Source organism: Vanessa atalanta, chromosome 9 (genome assembly GCF_905147765.1).
Source record: "Vanessa atalanta chromosome 9, ilVanAtal1.2, whole genome shotgun sequence".
Lineage (NCBI taxonomy): Eukaryota > Metazoa > Arthropoda > Insecta > Lepidoptera > Nymphalidae > Vanessa > Vanessa atalanta.
Window position 1 is genome coordinate 11,331,509 of NC_061879.1, and position 22,047 is coordinate 11,353,555.

Here is a 22,047-nt window from a genome sequence, read left to right on the forward strand (position 1 = left end):
ATGCTTAAAACTAAATAGCTGCATCCAGTTTCCATGAATCTACTGATTCCTTTTATTATTAAAAGTAATTGATTTCTGTCGATCTACGAATTGCTTTTTGAACGAAACTTCAACTGTTGCGCCTTTGCATTTGTTGCGATTGAATTACCTATATTTTTTGTCGCTTATATATAAAAGAAAATAAGTTTACTTTCGTGTTTGGTGAACATTTAAGTACTTATAGTGCGAATATGGTCTTAATTTTTGATAGTGGAGATGCTAAATTGAATGCCGCTGTTAGGGGATGGCTTGAACGTGATAAGGTATGTTTAGTAATTCTTAATATCTTAGTAACTAAATTCTATTCCACTATATTTGGTATTTGATTTATTTTATTTTTATTGATAAAAACCTAATTAAAATGACCATTAATTATGCTATATTTTTACATAATAAACTTGCTACATATTTCTAATAAGAATTTTAATTTATTTTTATATTTTATGGACTAGGTTGGTGCGCAAGCATACGGGCCACCTGATGGTATGTGGTCACCACCGCTCATAGACAATGGCGCTGTAAGAAATATTAACAATTCCTTACATCCCCAATATGCCACCAACCTTCCATAATTCCTAAAATTAAGATGTTATGTCCCTTGTGTCCCTCGTTATAGTTACACTGGATTACTCACCCTTCAAACTGGAACATAACAATACTGAGTACTGTCGATTGGTTGTATAAAATCCGAAAGTGGGTGATGCCTACCCAGATGGGCTTGCACAAAGCCCTACCACCAAGTGATCATTTAATTTGTTGACATAAACATGTAAATCATTCTAAAAGATCTTAAAATTACATTACTGAAAATGGTTATTCAAATATAAACAATAAGTTTTATAATAATGTAAACTCCTGTAACTCTTGTTTTTCAATCTAAAAATAAACCACTTATTTCTTAATTATAAGTGTTGATAATTTTTACTGTGGCTGTAGCCCACAATAATTGTGCCAATGTATTTATATAAGATTTTTTTTTGTGGCTGTTTTTTTATGCTGAGAGGGCACAGATAATTTCACTAAAGATATTAATTAATGCTAAGTGAAACAATGAAGTATGACAATGCACCATGCCTTTGAGTAAATAAGTGAAGGTTGTATTAATGATTGTAATTGTGCAAATTTAAACGGCCAACATAATCTCCAATAAAGTGTTATTAATAGTTTCCATCTCCAAGTTTATACATGTTGAGATTTTTAATATTCAATATCTGCTAAGAATATTTATGTTTTTGAGCTTGAATTTACTTAAGTAATTTTTTTTCAAGACATTATACAAAATTGCACTTTATAATCAAATTTTTAGCATATTTAAGGAAAATAATAAGTTCATAGTGCAAATATAAGGTTCTTTTATAATTTATACTTATATTATTTACTGTTCAAGAATATTTTAAAATAATTTTTATTGTTATAGAAGTAATAAAAAAAAGTTTAGGGCAAAAACTGGTTTGAATAAAAAAAAAAACTCTCAAATTGAACCTTGACTTAATAAACTGGAAATTAAAAGTAAATACGCCGAGTAGATGAAACAGTGAATACTGCCTCAAAACTATAACTTGATAAAATTATAAAAATTTGTATTTTACCAAAATTATTTTATTTATTTGCAGAAAGTTTATTAATACCACATTATAACTTATTAGGAACTATTTACAATGATAACTTTTTGTTCCATACAGCCATAACTGTTTATAATAAATAATTTTATCAGAATCCAGTAACATATAAAGAAGTGGAAGATGCCATTAACAATTCGAGATGGACTACACTCAGGAAGACAATGTTACAGCGGCAGAAGTTTGGTACAGCGGGCCTGCGAGGTCCCATGGGAGCTGGTTACATGTGTATGAATGATGTTGTGGTATTACAAACAGCACAGGTGACGTTATGTTTTAGTATGTATTAGTATCATATAGATATTCTTGTTGTGTAACAACTATTAGATACTGATTAACAATATGTTGTGAATTATGATACGACACAAGCTTACTTATACATCACTATTGAAATACAGTCATACAAAACATGTGTACTTTCAGCTAATGAATAAGTGATAAATGGTAATATTTCAAACAAGCTGGTGTTAATTCATAAAACATGAGGAATTAGTTATTCATAATTTCAATGAAGTTATATACATACTAATGATTTATTTTATTCTATTTAATTAGGCTCAAGGCATCAATTATTCTAAAAAGTTTTTACTAATTTTTATTACAATGAATTGTATGTTTTTTTGTTTGATAAAAATAAGTGTTTTTTTTTAATAACTAATTTTCTTTTTCAGGGCCTTTGCTCATATGTTCAAAAAGTATGTAATCAAAAACAACTACAAAATGGAGTTGTTGTGGGCTTCGATGGGCGATATAATAGTCGCAGGTAAATCGTTTGAACTATAGCAACACTGAGGGTTATTATATTTTATATTACAATATTTCAAGAATATAATTATACCAGAATCAAAATGGTGTCTCAATATCATGTTTCTTATGTGTCTTAGAAATATGCTGTAAAATTACTATCATAGTTGATAGTGCTGTTATCTAAGTAACGTCATTGTAAATATTAATGTCAATACATTATGATGAAATATTTTCCTAGGGTCAATAATGTTCGTGATAAAGTTTTAGCAAAAAATATTACCCAAATTCGTAGGTATCTAACGATAACAAATAGGCGTGTTTAAATATATTTAGTTTTAGATTTTAGGGAGATGAGGGCCTTCAAATGAGACCAGAAAGGCACTTAATAATTAAATATTTTGATAAAATGTCGACATATAGGTCCGTACCTATATGTGGACATTTAAGACCGTTTAAGACCGTTCGTATCTGCAAATAAAGACCGTTCTTTACATCCGCTTTCTAAATGCTAAGATAATGTTTATTACTCATAGATAAAGCCAATTATGTTCTTTACCTTATAGGTAATTAAGTAATAAACATGGATCATAAAGTAGGCGAACGCATATCTTTTACAGAATGTTTGGCACAGTTGTTATTACTGTCTATTCCGCAAAAAATAATATTGTTCTTGATCGCTATGAACGTGGTCCTTCGGAGCCTGATAACAGACCTGATCGAAAACATAGTCTGTAAATCAGCCTCCTTTCGATTTATAATATAATTATAAAAATGTATACAATTATATTATTTATTTGATGAACAGAAAAATTGCCTACACTTTTCCGACCAAAGAATATTGATGATAGCACATTTAGTTTTTGTTGATTTCAGTAACTGTTTAGTTTAGTTAAGTCAGGATATCGATCGTTATAATTAGTACTCCAAGTCACTGCATATATCGAGTAGAAGTTAGAAGTGTTTTCTGTGCGCGTGTGCTTCGGAGAACACCTAGAGGTGTTGACTTTGAGTCTGAACTCTCACCGATTGTGTGGGATTGCCATCCTATCAGATTGATCGAAAACTAGAGGATAGAGGTGCACCTGTGCTTGCGCTATGAGCAATAAAATATCTCTAACAAATTTTGTTAGTGTTTACAAAGATTAAATATATTTAATACAAAATACTCATCTATTCTAAATTGCATAATCATTACCGATACCAATTATCGATTTGTAAGGACATCACAATTATCATCATCATCTGGTGATGATTTGTAATATTAATTCAAACAAAGCCTCTCCTATTTTATTTATCAGGCAGTGATAAAATGTAAGCAAATATTGTGTGTGTGAATAAAAAACAATAGGTAACAAAGCATCGACTACCACACATCGTGTGACCTTGAGATGTGTCGTTGAAATCGTATTTGTCATCTGACATCTGTAGATTGTTAAAAACAATAAATATATGGGTTACTTATATATATTTGTGAAAATATATCAATAAACAGACTAATTTTTTATATTATTGGTGTTAAATTTTATTTATAATTGACTAACAATAAACAATTCAGTAACTGAGCAAATTGATGATGTTTTGTCTTCAATAAGATCTATCATAAATGTTATTTAACGCCGTGAGTCAGCCTATTAAAGTGAAAATGGGTCTACAAATATGTAAATTTAGATTAGGTTGTAAAACTTTAATTAGAGTGGAGATAATAAGTGGATAATTAACAAACGATTGTAGGTTCAAATCAGGGCTAGCACCACCGGTTTAATGTTTTTAATTCATAGAGCTTATCGGTGATGGAAAATGTCACGTGTCAGATAAAATTCTATCTAATGTAATGTCATCAACCAACTTTGGACTATGGCAGTAGAATAAACTTCAAATCTTCTTGAGAGGGTCCCACTTGTGGGATATTAACGGGTTGTTTTTTAATGTAAAAAGTTAAAATACAGCTGACATTTCATAGGTTTGCTGAACTGACGGCGAAAGTGTTCGTATCTGCAAATATACCTGTCCACCTCTTCTCGGAAGTATGCCCGACGCCACTGGTCTCGTACGCTACAATAATGTACGGGGCTGCTGCTGGTGTCATGGTAACAGCGTCCCATAACCCTAAGGCGGACAACGGGTATAAGGTGTATTGGAGTAACGGGTCTCAAATCACCACTCCCCATGACGATAATATCATTGAAGAAATATGGACTTGTTTAGAGTAAGTATGGTCAGGTCAGTCTGATACTAAGATACTTAACTTGGTGTATGTGCCACTGCAGACAGCAATACCTAGTAGTGTTGTGTGTCGGGTTTGAAGAGTTAATCAACCAGTCTTAACTAACCTGAACAAGTACAAGGGACAAAAAAATAGTTTCCAAGGTAGGTGGCGCATTGAAGATGTAAGGGATGGTTTATAATTCTTGCAGTGCCCATGGCTATGTACGGTGGTGACCGCTTACTTATCAGGTGGGTCATTTGCCAGTCTGCCTTTCGGTTTTCAATATAAAATTATTTATGTAGGTGATATAATTTTTTATTTAGTTTCAACTGTCTATTCATAAATTTAAATATGTTAAAAATATATAGGTGACTAGTTTTCGCCCGCAGCTTCATCTGCGTGTAAGGGAGGGGAGGGATAAAAAATTAGCCTATGTCTTTCCTTGGGGTTCCAAACTTCACCAGGATCGGAAGAACGGTCCAATGGTTTAGTCGTGAAAGCGTAACACACAGACAGACAGATTAACTTTAGCACTTTCAGTTACTATTTTTAGTATAGTTAAAATATCGCCGTGTTTGCATGTCGTTAAAAATAATATTGTTTTTTTTTTTCGTTATTAACAGTATACCTGACGAACATTGGAAGATAGACGGTATAAGGAGTCACGAACTCGTTAAGGATTGCTTAGAGGAAGTGACGACAAAATACATGGAGTACATAAGGTCTAGCTTAAGCGAAGAACTCCTCGAACAAAACAGAAAGGCGGAGGTTCGAACCGTGTACAGCGCGATGCACGGCGTCGGCTACGATTTCATCGTAAAGGCATTCGAAGCTGCCAATTTAAAGGTAATTTTCATATATTTCATTCGCTGTTAATGGATGTGATTTTGAAATGTCAATGCCAATGTCCTGTGTGTTTGTGTGTGTGTGTGTGTGTGTGTATATTCCAAACACATGAGAAGTAAAAACGAATAAACAACTTTTATATCGCATTGCAACCTATGTTATTCGCTAAAATATAGTGTTTTGAATGTAAAATATTTTAGTAAAAAATACACAAATTTAAGTAATATTGTTATATTACTAAATTGTAGATTAAAAATATAGTAACAATTAAAGCGTAGTAGAAGAATTATAATATTTAGCGTTAATCAAAACTGTTTCTGTTATCATTCTTTTAGGCACCATTGAGCGTAATCGAACAGCAAGACCCGAATCCGAATTTCCCGACGGTGAAGTTTCCGAATCCTGAAGAGAAAGAGTGTTTGGATCTAAGCCTTAAGCTAGCTCTCGCTAACGGCGTTAAGCTGGTCCTCGTCAACGACCCGGACGCCGACCGGCTGGCGGTCGCGGAATACGACGACGAGTGAGTTTACTTAGCGTCTTCTTAAGCGCCTTTAAGTTCATTATCATTAATGTTTATCTTCATTTGGTAACTATACATATAATTATAAAATTCTATGCCCGTCTTGATTTCGCAACAAAGAATTATTTGTTTGCTAAAATATATCTTGGAACCCAATCGCAGCGACATCTATTGGATCCAAGCTAAACCCCACCACTTTAAAACATGCAAAATATTTCATAAAATAATAAATATAGTTCTAGAACTATAATTCTAATTTCGAAATGCCCTCAGATTTAAATCCTGGAAAGTGTTCACGGGCAATGAAATGGGATCGCTTCTGGGATGGTGGCTCCTGCAGCAACACTGCGCCAACGGCTCCGCGGTGGGGGAGGACGAGGTGTTCATGATAGCTAGCTACGTCAGTTCCAAGATGCTTCGCGCCATCGCTAAAGGGAAGGCACAGTTGGTGGAGACGCTCACTGGATTTAAATGGATGGGTGAGTAAAGAACATTATAATGATATATTAAATATCATATATACATTAAATGATATATTTTGAGTATATACTTAAAAAGCCTTATTTCGATAGGTTTGAAGCATATGACAATTTTTGTTTTGAGAATTTATTAATTTTATTAAAAGCGCGCATGAATTCATGAACACGTAGAAAAGCTTATTTTAAGCTTAAGCTTGTACAACTTAGTTGTATGTGAATCAAAAGTCAAAAGTATCTTTTAAATTTAGACTAGACTACACTTATTTGTTCACTGGCTCGGAAAAAAAAATCAGAGAAGATCCGATTTCTCTTTTTTTAACAAATATTTTTACAATGCAATTATTTATTTTATATATTTATATCTGAAACGGCTTGGAGGCGATTCCCAAGATGTTTTATCATGAAATAAGTTATTAGTTAAAAAGGTAAAGTGGGCATAAAAATAAAAATGTAATCGCTCCAACTGAATGTAATAAAATATTTGTTAGAGTTCTTATAGAATGTTATGCAATCCAATTTTAGGCAACGTAACCCTTCTCCTGCTGCAACAAGGTAAAATCCCTCTATTCGCTTTCGAAGAAGCGATCGGTTACATGTGCAGTCACAAAGTCCCCGACAAGGATGGAATTTCAGCAGCCGTGCATGTAAGTAATACAAAACCTTCGTATACCCGATTCCAATCAAATAGTGTGAGTGAGCCGGTACTTTTTCTCAGTAAAACCCAACAGTTATCTATTATTTTCTTCTACAGGTAGCGACTCTGGCGTCGAGCCTATATTCCAAGGGATCTTCTCTACTAAATCAGCTGCAGGCTCTGTACGCTGAATATGGTTACCACATTTGCTACAATTCTTACTTCGCTTTTGACGACTCGTCTGCTATTCAGAAGATATTTAGTAGAATCAGAAACTACAACGGTCCAGGACAGGTAATCACCGAATATTAATTGGAAGGATGAGACGGGGTGGAAATAAACTGCCAGTTGTTATTCAGTTAATTAACAATTTCGATTTATTTGTTTTTTTTTTCTATCGATTTTTGTATTTTATATGAATCAGAATACTACAATTTTTATCTGTAGTATCCAACGAAAGTGGGACCAGTCGAGATACTGTCCATTAAAGATTTCGCTGCGGGCGTCACTGTACCCGACGACGGCAATAATAGCAGCGGACATTTGGGTAAGTTTGTCGAAATATTACTCCTATATAAATATATAATAATATATAAACGTCAATTTTAGTTCAGGTAATGACCAGAAAACACTCTCACTCGATCCGATGAAACTATATTCACGAACAAGAGGAACGAGACAGGTTCAAGGCCGGTTCCCCGAGAGACACCCACACACGAACACACTCACGCACACAATCAGCCTAACGCGTGTCGTCGGTCGGCAGGCTCGGTGGGCACGGGGCTGGACGGCGACTACACGTGCGGCGAGATGGTGGCGCTGCAGTGCGCGGGCGGGCTGCGCGCCGTCGTGCGCACGAGCGGCACCGAGCTCAAGGTCAAGTACTACACCGAGCTCGTGCGCCGCGCGCCGCGCCGCAGGTCGGCCCCGCACGCATACTATTAGTTTTGTGTTTGAGCTCTCAGCATTTCTTAAGTAGTATTGTTTATCTTCTATATTTAAACTACTCAAAAAGATCGCTACTTTTTTTTGAGCGCGCACGCACGTACCGCAGAATATTTTGACATGAAATTTCTTACCAGGTATGTTGTTGGCTAAACATTCAGTATAATTCAATGTATACGCACCCCCAGCAAAGCGTTCTCGGGTGTGCTTGTATAAAATATAACAATGGTAGAGTCACATTTTATACTCGACTCGATTGTAGGCGAATGATAAAAATCTAATCTTATATTACATTACGGGCAAGTGCCGCCGGTGGGAGCCGAGGGGGCGCATTAATATTTTAGTTTTACATTCGATCTAAACCTGAACTTTATTAAATACCCACGTTTTTAAATTTTTAAAAGGTATTGCTGACCGTCAATATATAATAGTAATCATAATTTTTATTGCCTTATAAAATCCATATATTTTCTTATAACATTTTCGCGCCTAACTTCAAATGTCTGTGAGTATTATTTATTATTTAAATAAAAATGAATCTGTTTTCAGTGAACAAGAAGCAATAAAAGTCGAATTTGAGAAGATTGTCAAAGATTTTATCCAAGAGTTAATTCAACCCGCGGCAGTAGGACTGCTATGGATATAATAGCCGAGATTACCCGAAATACACCGAATAACATATTGGTTCCGCACAATGTCTGTCATAAATATATTTATATTATTAAAAAAAAATCAAATTTATTTTTTTATATATATACATATATTTTTGTTTTACCAAAGGATTACTTAAGTTCTGTGATAAATATATTCTCACATAATTTGTTAAACAAAATGTGATAATTTAATTATTAACAAAATGTTATTTTAAATGGCATATTAATTTATTAATGTACAATTTTAAGATATTGACAGACTTTAAATGTGACTTAACTTTACTGTGGTAAACCACTAATAAAACGTAATATTAAAAAATATAATTTTTATTTAAAAAAATACCTAATACACAAAACCAACAGACTAATTTGCGTCATCAGTCGCTACTTAAAGTGAAACTATTTAAATATGTCCAAAGCATTAGAATTTTCTAAAACAAATCACTTCATCGAATGATTTTTCATATAAAAACACTAATAAATAATTCTGTTTTATATTTTTTTCTCTTTGAAGCCAAGCATTTGTTACATACGAAACAGTAAGAAATGAGATTATTCATCATTTTCTTGTCCCTCGGCTTCAAGAGCACGTCGTTCCTTTTCTTTTAAGTTTTGTTCAATTAGATTATCTAGTTCAGGGCTAAGGAGCACAGACAGACCGGCTGTTGTCGGAACCTACAAAAATTGTTCTCTGTTCATTTGTAGCCATATTAAAGCAGGTTTATTTCAATGGAAGGAGGAGTACCGACAAATATACATATACCATATTATTATTGCTACACATTCGATGGGATTTGATAATAACTCAATTATATTATGCATTTCTCAAAATTTCCCATAACAACGTCACCGACATTCAAAACGTTACTTATCTTAGTAATCCTTATAACCATAGATAAAATTAGATTTTCGTCCAATTATCACCGCAATCGAAGGTCTAAGTTGTTTATTTATTTAATTCTGCCATTCTAATCAATACTTAATTGTAAATTTAATATTAATTTCATTAAATTAACGAACCTCTGCAAAAACTGGCTTGGCCGCTTCCCACCTCTCCATGTGGTTTTCTATTATCCTTAGACAGGGTTGAGACTTCGGTAATATTCTTCCCAACATGCTGTACAATTACATAATACATTACGAACCGAAGTTTCCTAATTATTTACTGGATAATTCTTAGGGTATCAGTAATCAGACAAAAAGTGTCTAGAGCTTACTTGATTACATTGCTCTATTGTCGATTACTTAATATAATCTCAGAATACTGCAGACACCTGTATACAACACAATATTGCCAACAACCGCTGAGCAAAAATTTTTGTAAAAACGTATTTAGTAAAGAAAATATCGGTGAAATACAATATACTTGGCTGATATATTTTTTTTTATTATGGCTGTTTGCCTTAACATTGTTAGCTACAAATGTTCCTTATCATAATATTTTATACAGTTAATGCTTATTCGTGTATGATAACACAAGTCCAAAACTAACTCAAAAAGCGGCACACAGGTCGTGTTGAGGAACTCTATCTCTAGTTCAGGTATGAAGCACTTCTCCCGGTCCATGATGCTAACTGGAAGTTCACCTCGACTCTTCTCTACGTCGCCTTGCTTGAAGAATTCGGTTAAAACTGCCGCCTAGGAGGTAGTTATTGAAACATGAAAATTAAATTGTGTCCCGTCTCAGAATATTGGAGTTTTCGGTAAATTCTGAGAATTTTTGGAAATTATTAAAATCAACAGTGGTTTACGAGGAGATGGAATATAACTGAATTTGTCCTGAATCGGTCCCTCTTGGAAACTGCAGCCCGCACCGTCATCTTGTTGATCTAACTGTTATTTAAATTACACGTAATTATTACGACAGTGCTTATTATGCATAGTCCCCCCACTAATTTATTTACATAGACAATTTTCCTACTTTTTAGTATTAAAACAGTCAATGTATATTGGATACATAGCTGCCGGCGATCACTAACGGCAGTCTTCTTGACGCTGCCCCAGTCCTTGAGCTGGTCGCTGAGGTCGGCTGCGTTCATGAGCAGGCTCTGCAGGGCGCCCGAGTGCACCCGGTTGCCCTTTTGGAAGTCGTACGACACAGCTCTGTACTCGTTCTGATTCCTGCTCGAATAACATTGTTCGCGACATTCATTTTTAAATGAACATTCGTGTGTTAGTTATTTATGAAAAATATTATATTTACAACAAGTTGCCAGAACGGGATTAAAAGGTATCTATCTAAAAACGTTAGGAAATTCAATATTCGTCCTAATTATTTTTAGAAAAAATAATATTCAAGGGCACTTTTTTTCAATTCTTACAATGACTTTGAAAAATGAACATTATAAAAATGAAAATTGACTTGAAATAAGTAGCTAGATCCGTGGCCAGGATGTAGTCCCTCAGAATCATGATGGCCCTGTCGTAGTCCCTCCTCGGCAGCGGCTCGAGCAAGTCGCAGCCCTCCGTGTTGAGGACGCACATCGCCTGCGCGAGGTGGTGGCGCTCCATCACGCTGCCCTCGCTGGAGTACAGCGCCGCCAGCGTCGTTTCTGGCACACAGGCTCGGCTCGTAGTCCACATTAATGTCAAACGTAATGCATGGATGATCCTTGACAATTATATCTCGGTAGATAGGCAGACTGGAAAACGGCCACCTGACGATAAGTGGTCCTCACCGCCCATAGATAATGGCATTGTAAAAAAAATCAAGCATCGCTAATAACTTCAATGCACCACTTACCTTGTGAACTAAGATGTTATATCCCTTTAGCCCGATGTGAAGTGGCTTACTCGCCTTTCAATCCGAAACACAACGCAAAACAATACTACGTATTGCGGTTTGAAGGTAGAATGTGTGACAAGTGGTCGCTACCTGCCCAGAAGTGCTTGCACAAAGCTCTTTATATAAAATATATATATTTATTTAATTTGTTTTTATACTTTCGCAACAACATATATATAATCGTAATAACAATTTTAAGATTGTTGCGAGTATGTAAGGATCTGATATCATACAAATATTAGTAACTCACTGCCTTGAATTTGAAAACTGTTCGTCGTACCTCGATGATCCATATCATGGACTAGCCCAGCTATCAGAAACATTAGTGCTTGGAGATCGCTAAAATAAAATAAAAAACATTTCAAATATACCTCAGAATTTAGAAAATATGGTATTACCTACTAGTTGTCGCCAGCGGCTTCGCTCGCGTTTTATCACCATAAGGTGTTAGGCATAAAAAAGTAGCCTAAGTCGTTCCTTGGAGTTAAAGATTGCTCCATATAAAAATTGGGTTCAGTGGTTATTTTCGCGTTTATAATATTCTATAGTAATATTATAATAGGAACAAATAGAAGTAAGTATTGCGCATGGGGCTCACGTGAAGTATCCCTTGGCCACGAGCTGGTAGTTGGCGAGCGCGGCGAAGGCCCACTGCGCCACGTTGAAGGCGTGCAGCCAGCTGTGGTACGGCACGTCGCGGTAGCCCTTCTTCACGTGCAGGATGAATCGCGCCAGCGTCTGCCGCTTTATGTTGAACCTGCCCACGGGAGGCCTCATCAGTAAAAAGCTTTTAAATTGTCTATGTATAAATCTCATTGTCTTTTATTACTTTATTCTACGTTATACCAAAACTTGACATAAGTATTTTACTTTAACTTTAAGCATAACATTTTAGAGGATAAAAATTCATAAGCGTAGCCAGAAAGAGACAGTCGACACGGACCACACGGACAGTCAATAAAACCCGGTGCCTAAAACGTTTAATTTCTTTATATCATATACATCTCTATTGGTCGGCATTTTTTTCCGACAACTTCAAGTATCAAAAAACAAAATCAAAATCAATTTATTCAAGTAAACTTCACAATGAAGCGTTTTTGAATCTTCGATATTTAAATACTACCACCGTTTCGGAATGCAGCTTCCAGCGAAAAGAAACGGCAAGAATAATATATATAGCATAGTTGATCTTTTCAAATAAACAGATTTGCAATGCTGTTTTTTACAATCGTCCATTCCTCCAAACCGAATAAAAATTCGTTCCGTAGTTTTTTAATTTATTTTATAATAAATAATGATTTATTCCAAACTATTAGGAAAGAGTTTCAGAACCTCCTCAGAAAAAAAAGTCTGGCTAGGCCAATTTATACATTATTTAAATTTAATTAAAGAAACATTGTATAATATAATTCCGAATCGTAATTTACTTTTTAACAAATCCCAAATCCGAGAACATCTTGTAGGCATAACAGGGGAGTTCCCGCATGGGCAGCGCTCGCGGGTTGAAATGTAGGCTCGATATGTGCGGGTGGTTGTGGAAACCTGTGCACTCCAACAGTCGGGCTACCTCCGAATCGCCGACCTTAAAGTTATGTAGGTTTCACATTTAACTACCTATGTCGACGTAGAGTTATATTGTTTGGGGATAGGCTTGTTATGTCTATTTTTATTTTTCCATATTTATTATTAACTCTCAAGTATTGGCATGTGTCCGTAACCACAGTTTGAGAGAAGCACTAAAATATGAACTAAATTTTTTTAAATATTGGTGCTTTTAATTCTATCCTTAGTAACCCTACGAGTATTTTTACATCAATACCTATTCGTAGGTATCAAAGTTGGAAGAATACCAAAAATAGACCCAGAAACGTACCTTCATATGATACATGACCAGCTCATTGGCGAGCGCGTTGCGTATGTGAGCCTCCTCTATCTTCTGGTAGACGACGGAGTGCATGATGCAGACCCCGCAGTATATGCTAAACGCCAACGCCATTTCCTCGTCCATGGCGTCGAAGTATGGGTCACCAATTTTATTAATTAATTGACCCACACCTATTATCCCGGTTTGTTCTCGTATAGGAAAACAGAGAATAGATCTAAAAATTACACTTTCATAATTATAGCAACATGTAGATCTAGCCTAGGAAAAGAAGTCAATAGTAACTCCTGGGTCAAATAGAATATTTAAACAAACATTTTCGATACTAGAATAATAATATTTTCTACCAAGGTAAATAATTTAACAAATATTTTAAATGTCTCGCTGTATAAAATTTCCACGATTCAAGCTCACTCACTCACAAGTTTGTGATGAATCTTAATCGTCGAAACGGTATTTGAGATCGACTTCTCGATCCCAAATACCGTTTCGACATATATGTTTTAATACTAATTAGTAAAAAATGTTTTATCTTGTGCTAAATGACACTTTGAAGGGGTTATTAAGACTTATTGGAAAATAACAGGGCAGCGCTATTAAATATACCTATATTAACTCTCTGTTTGTCCTGACTTCGTATGAAAAGTTGAAATTTCCAAAAAAAAATATCTTTGTATGCGTCTACGATGCGAACAGAGTACTATCAAGATTCTTTTGTTTTTCTTCCGAAGCTTTATAATTAAAACTATTTTCTATAATAACAATTCGAAAGTGTTTATAAGAAAGTTTTCGAAGAGCCTATTTTTAATTTATTGCACTAAATTGATCATAAAATTATACTATGGATGAAATCAAAGTTAACAAATAAAGGGAGCATACTTGCAATCAACACCCGGATAACAATCAATTTCCGGATCGTAAACGGGGTGTTGTTTGGCGTTCTTACAGTTCATCAGGGTACCCGTTTTGATCACTTGGCCCGTTATACCCTTGCTTATTGGAAATCGATGTTCTATTGTTTCAGTGTCATCCTTGAAAGTTACGCGTGGAATTAATATGGATGCATGAATTAATATTGTATCCTTCTGATTATTTCTTACTAGCTAGTCCGTGGGGGAGGGGAGTTCTGTTGGATAGTTTTAGGGATGAAAAATAAGCCAATGTACCATTCCAGACTATAATAATTCTATGTGCCAAATTTAATGCAGATCCCTTCAGTCGTTTTGGCGTGATTAAGTAGCTAACACCTAAACACCCAAACTTTCGAATTTATAATATTAGTAAGATAATTAAGGCACTTATTAAATATGCACATAAATATACACTGGACCTGAAGGTGTTTAAGGACCATCGTCTTGACTTGCTTTCGGAGGTGCGGAAATTTAAATACTGTCAATTCTCAGTAGTAGACTGTTAACTTTTTTTTGGTCTGAGTCGGGTTTTCAACTGTTAACTAATATGCATATTTAGAAACTTTTTACCCCATGCTGTATGCTTCCCGGGTGGTACTTCTGCACCAATTCCATGCGGTCTACATCCACTAGCATGACGGAACAGTACTCCGCTTTCGTCAATTGTTTTGCTTGTTCCATCGCTATCTGGAGTAACGTTTCCAACGAGGCTACCTGAGGAGTTGTTATATCTTCAGCGGAGACAAATTAAATTAATATTTATAGATGCAAACACCGATACCAAGTGGAATCTCGACTATTTTTTGTTAAAGTTCCTTACTTGAGTGAACAATCTTCTCGCAACACGGAGCAGTTGTTGACATTTTTGTTTAAGAGTACATTCATATTCCAATGAAATAGTTTTCTTCAGAACTGGCCAGCAGAACCTTCGTCAGAAAGTCGTTCGTTGTTTCGTATTTTAGGATGTTATAATTACGTTACGCAAATCGTAAGTATTATAAAGATATGTAGTCGTGCGATGAATTACAAAGATGTTTAATTTCTAATTTTTTCTAGTTAATTATGTTAGGGGAATTCCTCATTTTTGTAAAGACCATTACTAATTACTATTTTTTGTAATATTGTAATTACACGTGCCATTGTCTATGGCCAAAAGTTTTTATTTATTAAGAGGTTGCTCGTCTATTTTTTAACAATAAATGAAATAATGTAAACGCGTTCAACCAATGGCCATCGTCTTGTCTGCCATAAAGTATCAAAATAATTTCAACGTACTATGTAACGAGTTATGATTGAATATTTGAAAAAGAACGATGGTATGATAAGATTTTTTGTAATCTATATATGGCCTTTTTTATTTATTTTGGTGTGAGATAGACACACGTATTCTTCTTAGCGACTTTCAGTAAAGGAAAGGGTAACATATTTTGCTTATTTGAGCTAAGCTGACTTAATCAACTGAACAATTGGATCTCGGTCGAATTTTGCTTGTACATTTCCGCGCAATAACTATGTAGGTACTTGTCGTGATCAGTGTTAAACACAATGGAAACCATCGTGACGAAATCTGTCTACTTCAGACGAAATTCTGTCACATGTATATCAAAACTATCTTCTTAACTGTGGTAAGTTGTAACTTCGATATTACTATTTTCGGGTGTTCTATGCATTGGCGGTTGGGAACCCTATCAATATTATTTTGAAGGTACGCACAAAAAACATTCATGTATTATAAGAGCGACTTGCTCTTCTAGAACTTTCGGTGCTACAACACACACGATTATTGAAAACTGTTTATCCGTTATCGGGCACATTATCACTCGCTTCTTGGCTTCTTTGCTGAGAAACTGAAATTATTAAATAAATTAATGTTGATCAAATCCTTGACGTCATAGATAATTGGAAATATACCCATTAACTTAATAAACCTAGTAATTGTCCTAAAACCTTAAGTAATATCTATGACCCGCAGGGTGTAGCCGGCGTTAGTTAAAAATATTAAAGATATAATAGACTAGAGGCTTAGTATGATAACAATACAACAATAAATCGATTCACCAATATAATTTTTAAGAATTCAGAATTCCTTATTTTACAAAACACAAATTTCCAGTCGCTTGTGAGGGAGAAAGGGGTACAGGTATTAAGTACATATTCCAGGATAAAATGTAACCTATGCTATTCTAGATTATAATCTATATCTGTGCTAAACTCCACTCAAGTCTGTTCAGCCGTTCTGGTGTGAAAGAGATCCATACATACTTTCTAATTTTAGTAAGATACAATAGAGAAGAATCAAGAATCAAAATATGCTTTATGGTATAAAGTGTAATAACAAACACAGTTGTCATAAAACGAAGGTTCGGGAGATAACCGCTCTGTGAAATCTTAACTAATATAAGTAAGTTTCTTTATATATGTGAGCAATAAGAAATTAAATCAGACAACTTAAACAATTACACTTACAGGTGCCACGATAGCTTGAAAATCGGGGTCGAAATTGGACAACAGATCAGTTTGTTCAACAGTCGATTTTAAAACATCAGTTAATTTTTGAGTCATCTAAGGAGATGTCTTTTTTAAATAGAATTACTTTCTAAGAATATTAGTTTCTAATTGATTTAGTGTGGTGTGTAAAGTATGTCAAAACTATGTATGTCCATATTGTCAAGGCCAATCATGTGACATATTCTTTATTAGCCTTGTGCACGTTATTAGCTCAATTCATGCTGATCTTAGGATGGAGTATAGCCAAGAACGGTTTTTTGCAGTTTGGTATTAAATAAAATAATTATTGTATAGAGTAAATAGATCTAATCGTTTAGAAGCTGGGAAATTCCGAGTATACACAACTTCTCAAAGACAACATTAGGTACTTGGTAGATGTATGTTTTCGTTTTTATATATTCATGACAAACATCTGCAGAGTATAATATGATGATGACGTCGTAACCAATTTTGGTCTCGGTGTTCATGTTACCTGTGCTGGTGTACACACAGGTGCATTATCTATTCCTTTAGTTTCATCGGATGGAACGGCAAATCCGCAACGAACGGAAACAGTTCAGGCGCAGCACCACCTGTATTATGTGTTTTGCGAGGCAAGGGAACGAAGCATACATTATAGGATACTCCCAATCATTCATTCCATTCCAGACCCCGAAAAAACCGATAACACCTTATCGGTCTGACATGATGTTTGAACCTCAGGGTCTATGGTGTTAAATCTAGGCAATAGATTAACGAGAAAATGATACTTACGCATATCTTGAGTTTTCGCGATAGTGGTTTCGATCCAATAACTTCAATGGAAGCTTCAGAACCAACGCCGTGTACAACGACTAAAAATACTGTTTCTGCATCACATTCTTCTCGTAACTACAAAACTTGGAACCATATACATTTTGTGATCAACACCGCCCGTAGCGCATGGCCGTTGTAAAAAATATTAACCATTCCTTACTTTGCCAAAGCGCCACCGACCTTTTCAGTAATATGTTATGCATCTTATGCCTGTATATAAGCTGACTCACTCACTTTTAATTTATTTAAAATTATTAAGCACTTATATTGCTTCTATTAGGGAATGAGCTTAGACGAAGTTATAGAGTACAAATAATGGTCATCATCAGGACGGTTTAAAACTATCTCGAGTTGGCTGGTCTACTGATAGGAAGCCTACATATAATCATACCGATTATGGTGCGTCGTACAACTTTAATTTTTATTTTTTATTTAAAATCACACGTGTTTGGGCGGTTATTATGTATATGGCAGTCTATTTATGAATCTCCGGAACTAATGATTCAATTTTAAAAATATCACTAGTAGAAAGCTGTTTTAGCATGTAGAGCCTACATAATTCCTGAGTGCTATAGGAAAGACTATGATTAAATTTTTAAACGGTAAAACATTTTGATAAAATCCAGTTCTGTTGTAATATTTGTGCGTGTTCATTAATGTTGTAAGTTACCGTTGTAACCTAGTTTTAACTTACGTAAACATTTATTTTTATTTGTAGCTGTGAAGAAGTGTCATCATTTAAATTCATAACAAGATCCAATATTTTCCCAGGATCGCTATTTTGAATACTTTTTCTTTTTGGAACCTTTTTTTGCGTTGCCATTGATTAATATCTGTATATCTGTTTTAAATTAAAATAACGTATAACAACAATTTTTTTATTACAATTATATGACAATTAAAATAGAAATTACTTATCAGTACATATACTGTATGTATTTGAAATTGGCGGCTGTCGTTTTCCGTCATCAATTATACTGGTTAAATATCGAATAATATTTATTTACATAATAATTCCTTTTGTAATTAGTTTTTTTTTAAATGAAGAGTATTTGTGTGTGTGTGTGTGTTTTTAAGTGTTATTCCCCATTTAATATTCCTCCGTTAAATTTTGTTAATTATAAATCAGACTACTTTTTAAATTACAAACATAACAAATTAAAATTTATAGTATTTTTTAAATATTATTTTGTCATTGTAATTACTAATACAATATTTACATGTATTTAACATAATTTATATGGCGGTATCTTTTATATCTATGATTTTTTCATTTATCTGTAATGTGAGATCTTTATTATAGGTTATCTATACATTTTGGTTTAAAAAATAGCATTAAAAAACTGTATCTACAAAACAGCTGATGAGTGATGAAAAGCGATTAATCATAGTTTTTTTGAATATTGTTACTAATAAGCAAATTTCATAATGGCGGAGATACAAACATTAATCGAAATGGGATTCCCTAAAGAGCGAGCGTACGTATTTGTTTATCAAAATATTTTCTATTGCATTACCCAGGTTGTTTCACTTTCTTGTTTCATTTTCAGTGAAAAAGCTCTTGCAGTGACGAATTACAAGGGCGTAGAGCCAGCAATGGAATGGCTCTTAGCTCATGCGGACGATCCTGAACCCAGTGCGGGACAAGCTCTTGTAGATAGCTCAAATGTACGAAGCAGTGAAGTCGCTGAGACACCTACCCCGGCTTCAGAACCTAGTAGCGAACAAGAAGCCAAGTCTTTCAAATGTGACGAATGCGGCAAATTGTTCAAAAATCAAGACGAAATGGAGTTCCATGCCGCTAAAACGAATCATAGCAGTTTTTCGGAGTCAACAGAAGAGAAAAAACCTCTGTCAGAAGAAGAGAGGAAAGCGCAGTTAGCGTTACTAGAAGATAGAATGAAACAAAAACGTAAAGAAAGAGAGGAGAGGGACAAGGTAAATGGTTTTATTATTTCGTATCAGTGCTGTGAATCCATAATTATATAAAAATGTTGTGTAATACGCATTAGAATTCCTAAAACTTATAGGCTGAAGCACTTGAACGTGAAAGACTGCGAATTAAATCTGGTAAGGATCTACAGGAAGCTCGACAGAGGCTCCAAGAGCAGGAGATGCAAAAATTGGTGGAACAAAGACGCAAGGAAAAGCTGGAAGATCAAAGAGCAAGAGAACGGGTACGAGCACAAATAGAGGCTGACAAACAGGCTAGAAAGTGAGACATTTTTTATAAAAAAAATGATATTCATGAATAAAATGATGTATTCTTATACAATTAACATTTAAAATTTATATTTATTTTATTTACATTTAAAATTTATACATTGGTTTTGGAAAATTATTTCTAAAATATAAAATAAAGTTTAATATAATTCAATTATATCACATTAAATAAGGCTAATAAAATCCAAAGATAAGTTTTAAATAGCTAACAAATTACTAATAACTATGCAAACTTTGATGCTAACAATAGAGGAATTATTATTACTGCATTTTAAAAAACATCTGTAAGTGTAAAGTGGTTAAAAGGATTTTTATACATTCACAGGCTAGCAGCATCAGGTCAGCCGGCCCCTGAACCAACACCAGCCCCAATCCCAATTACAAACCCCACACCGGCACCGAAGGTTGCATATGATCAAGCTCGTATTCAATTGAGGTTTCCTGATGGTCAATCTCTTTCGCATACATTTTCTGCTAAGGAACAGCTGGCAGCTGTTAGGTATTGTTGATAAATTAATTTTAATCTATTATACAACTAGTTTATTTTATGTCAAACTTTGTTTATTAGCTTTACAAAAGATTTTAATATAAATCAGATTTTTAATGTAGAAATAAAATAAATGATTAATTTTTGATAATTCTTATACATATGACTATTCATATGACCAGCATTTAAATGCTTCAAATTACTTTTGAAATTGAAGCACTTAAATGCTGGTCATCTTATGTATAGTCAAATCTATAAGAATCCAATCCAAAGAGTTAAATAATATATAATACAATTTAGTTTTAAAATGAGTTTCTTCCTCATTAATTTTAATAAAAGACCCAAATTGGTCAAACAGGTGACATAATTTTGTTTTCTTTTATAGGTTATACCTTCAAGTCAACAAACCTGAATATGCTGAAAACACTAACTACAAATTAATGACGACATTCCCTAAGAAGATATTCACTACAGAAGACTATGAAACACCATTAGAGTTGCTAGGTATTGTATTGCATTGATTTATAAAAACACTAGCTGAACCTACAGCTTTACCTGTGTGACATTTATAAAATTACCTATAACACACAAACCGTCACCCCCTTTTACCCTCTCAAAGGGTTAATCAAAAAAAACCTATGTACTAGGACCTAGGACTCAAACTATCTCCATACCAAATTTTATCTAAATTGGTGTAGCAGTTGAAGTATGAAGAGGTAGCAGAAAGAGTTACATTCATATTTATAATAGTAGTACTACATGTTCACTGGCATTCATCATCATCAGCCCATATTCGTCCACTGCTGGACATAGGCCTCTCCAAATGCACGCCACTGTGGTCTTTCTTCGGTATATGCTGAACACACTACCATTACATTGTATCTAAAGAATTAGTTTATCGAATTTTATTTATATTCAAAATAAACATATTTATTAAAATACAGAGTAAATGAGAAATAATTGCATTATGAGAAAATTATAAATAAAACAAGAATAATAAAGCAATCAAATATTTTTTATGAAATGAAATGCGTAATATGTATCATCTGAAATCTCATGGACAGCGTCACATTTATGGTTACCTATATTTCTATCATATATTTTGTGATCCATTTTCATGACTGTCTTCCATATAAACATACTATACAAAAAAATATATTAAGAAAGGTAGTTGAACTACAAATAAGTCCAATCAAACAACCATTTAAATTGACAACCTTAACTCACAGATGCTCTCATTTTAGTTTTAGGAGTATGCATTTGTATATTTAACAGTTCTTATTTTCATATTTTTATAGCTCTTACCCTTTGGAATTGCATTAATCTTTTTTTTTTCAGCTGGATTAAATTTTTCTGTTAGTTATCAAGTCTAAGAAAGCGGTTTTGTTTCTTGAAACTAGTGTCATTTCAACATCAACATTAAATACTAGTCTATATATAGCGGTATTAATGCATAATTTTGCCTGATGAGATATAACTTTAAATTTTTATTATTTATAGGTCTGGTGCCATCAGCGGTTATTATCGTTTCCAGGGGTGGTCAGTAATATGTTTTTTCTATATCTGGGCTATGGTAGTTTGGTGTAATGTGGAAAATGTGACATTTGTAAAATAAATACAGATTAAATAAACTAAATATTTATGATTTATGCTAACTTATGTTGTGCTAAAATTGTGGTCACAAATACAATAAAGTTTTGAAATGAGTAATCATATTTTTATTGTTTTATTTAAATGTAATTCATATTTTATTTTATATTACTCTTCT

At 34.0% G+C, this 22,047-nt stretch overlaps 3 protein-coding genes across 3 annotated transcripts; 2 read left to right on the plus strand and 1 right to left on the minus strand.

Annotated features, from left to right (window-relative positions):
* The first annotated feature begins 143 nt into the window (after positions 1 to 143).
* Positions 144 to 8,956, plus strand: LOC125066280 (phosphoglucomutase-2). Its single transcript, XM_047674300.1, has 12 exons — positions 144 to 302; positions 1,754 to 1,921; positions 2,330 to 2,421; positions 4,366 to 4,611; positions 5,235 to 5,457; positions 5,793 to 5,977; positions 6,251 to 6,456; positions 6,979 to 7,100; positions 7,208 to 7,384; positions 7,538 to 7,637; positions 7,857 to 8,010; positions 8,585 to 8,956. Exons 1-12 carry the CDS (start codon positions 231 to 233, stop codon positions 8,679 to 8,681), a joined length of 1,842 nt encoding a protein of 613 aa, XP_047530256.1. The 5' UTR covers positions 144 to 230; the 3' UTR covers positions 8,682 to 8,956.
* A 266-nt stretch (positions 8,957 to 9,222) lies between these two features.
* Positions 9,223 to 18,392, minus strand: LOC125066523 (cGMP-dependent 3',5'-cyclic phosphodiesterase-like). The gene is made up of 16 exons (XM_047674624.1): positions 18,264 to 18,392; positions 17,528 to 17,644; positions 16,733 to 16,828; positions 15,980 to 16,113; positions 15,087 to 15,192; positions 14,837 to 14,980; positions 14,235 to 14,386; positions 13,347 to 13,572; positions 12,901 to 13,055; positions 12,072 to 12,230; positions 11,724 to 11,812; positions 11,051 to 11,240; positions 10,668 to 10,809; positions 10,181 to 10,326; positions 9,709 to 9,805; positions 9,223 to 9,363 (listed from the first exon to the last, which is right to left on the minus strand). Exons 1-16 carry the CDS (start codon positions 18,390 to 18,392, stop codon positions 9,241 to 9,243), a joined length of 2,205 nt encoding a protein of 734 aa, XP_047530580.1. The 3' UTR covers positions 9,223 to 9,240.
* Positions 18,393 to 18,875: 483 nt separating this feature from the next.
* LOC125066524 (UBX domain-containing protein 1) lies at positions 18,876 to 21,994 on the plus strand. The gene is made up of 6 exons (XM_047674625.1): positions 18,876 to 19,047; positions 19,120 to 19,507; positions 19,600 to 19,784; positions 20,118 to 20,291; positions 20,665 to 20,783; positions 21,780 to 21,994. Exons 1-6 carry the CDS (start codon positions 18,998 to 19,000, stop codon positions 21,824 to 21,826), a joined length of 963 nt encoding a protein of 320 aa, XP_047530581.1. The 5' UTR covers positions 18,876 to 18,997; the 3' UTR covers positions 21,827 to 21,994.
* Positions 21,995 to 22,047: the final 53 nt, after the last annotated feature.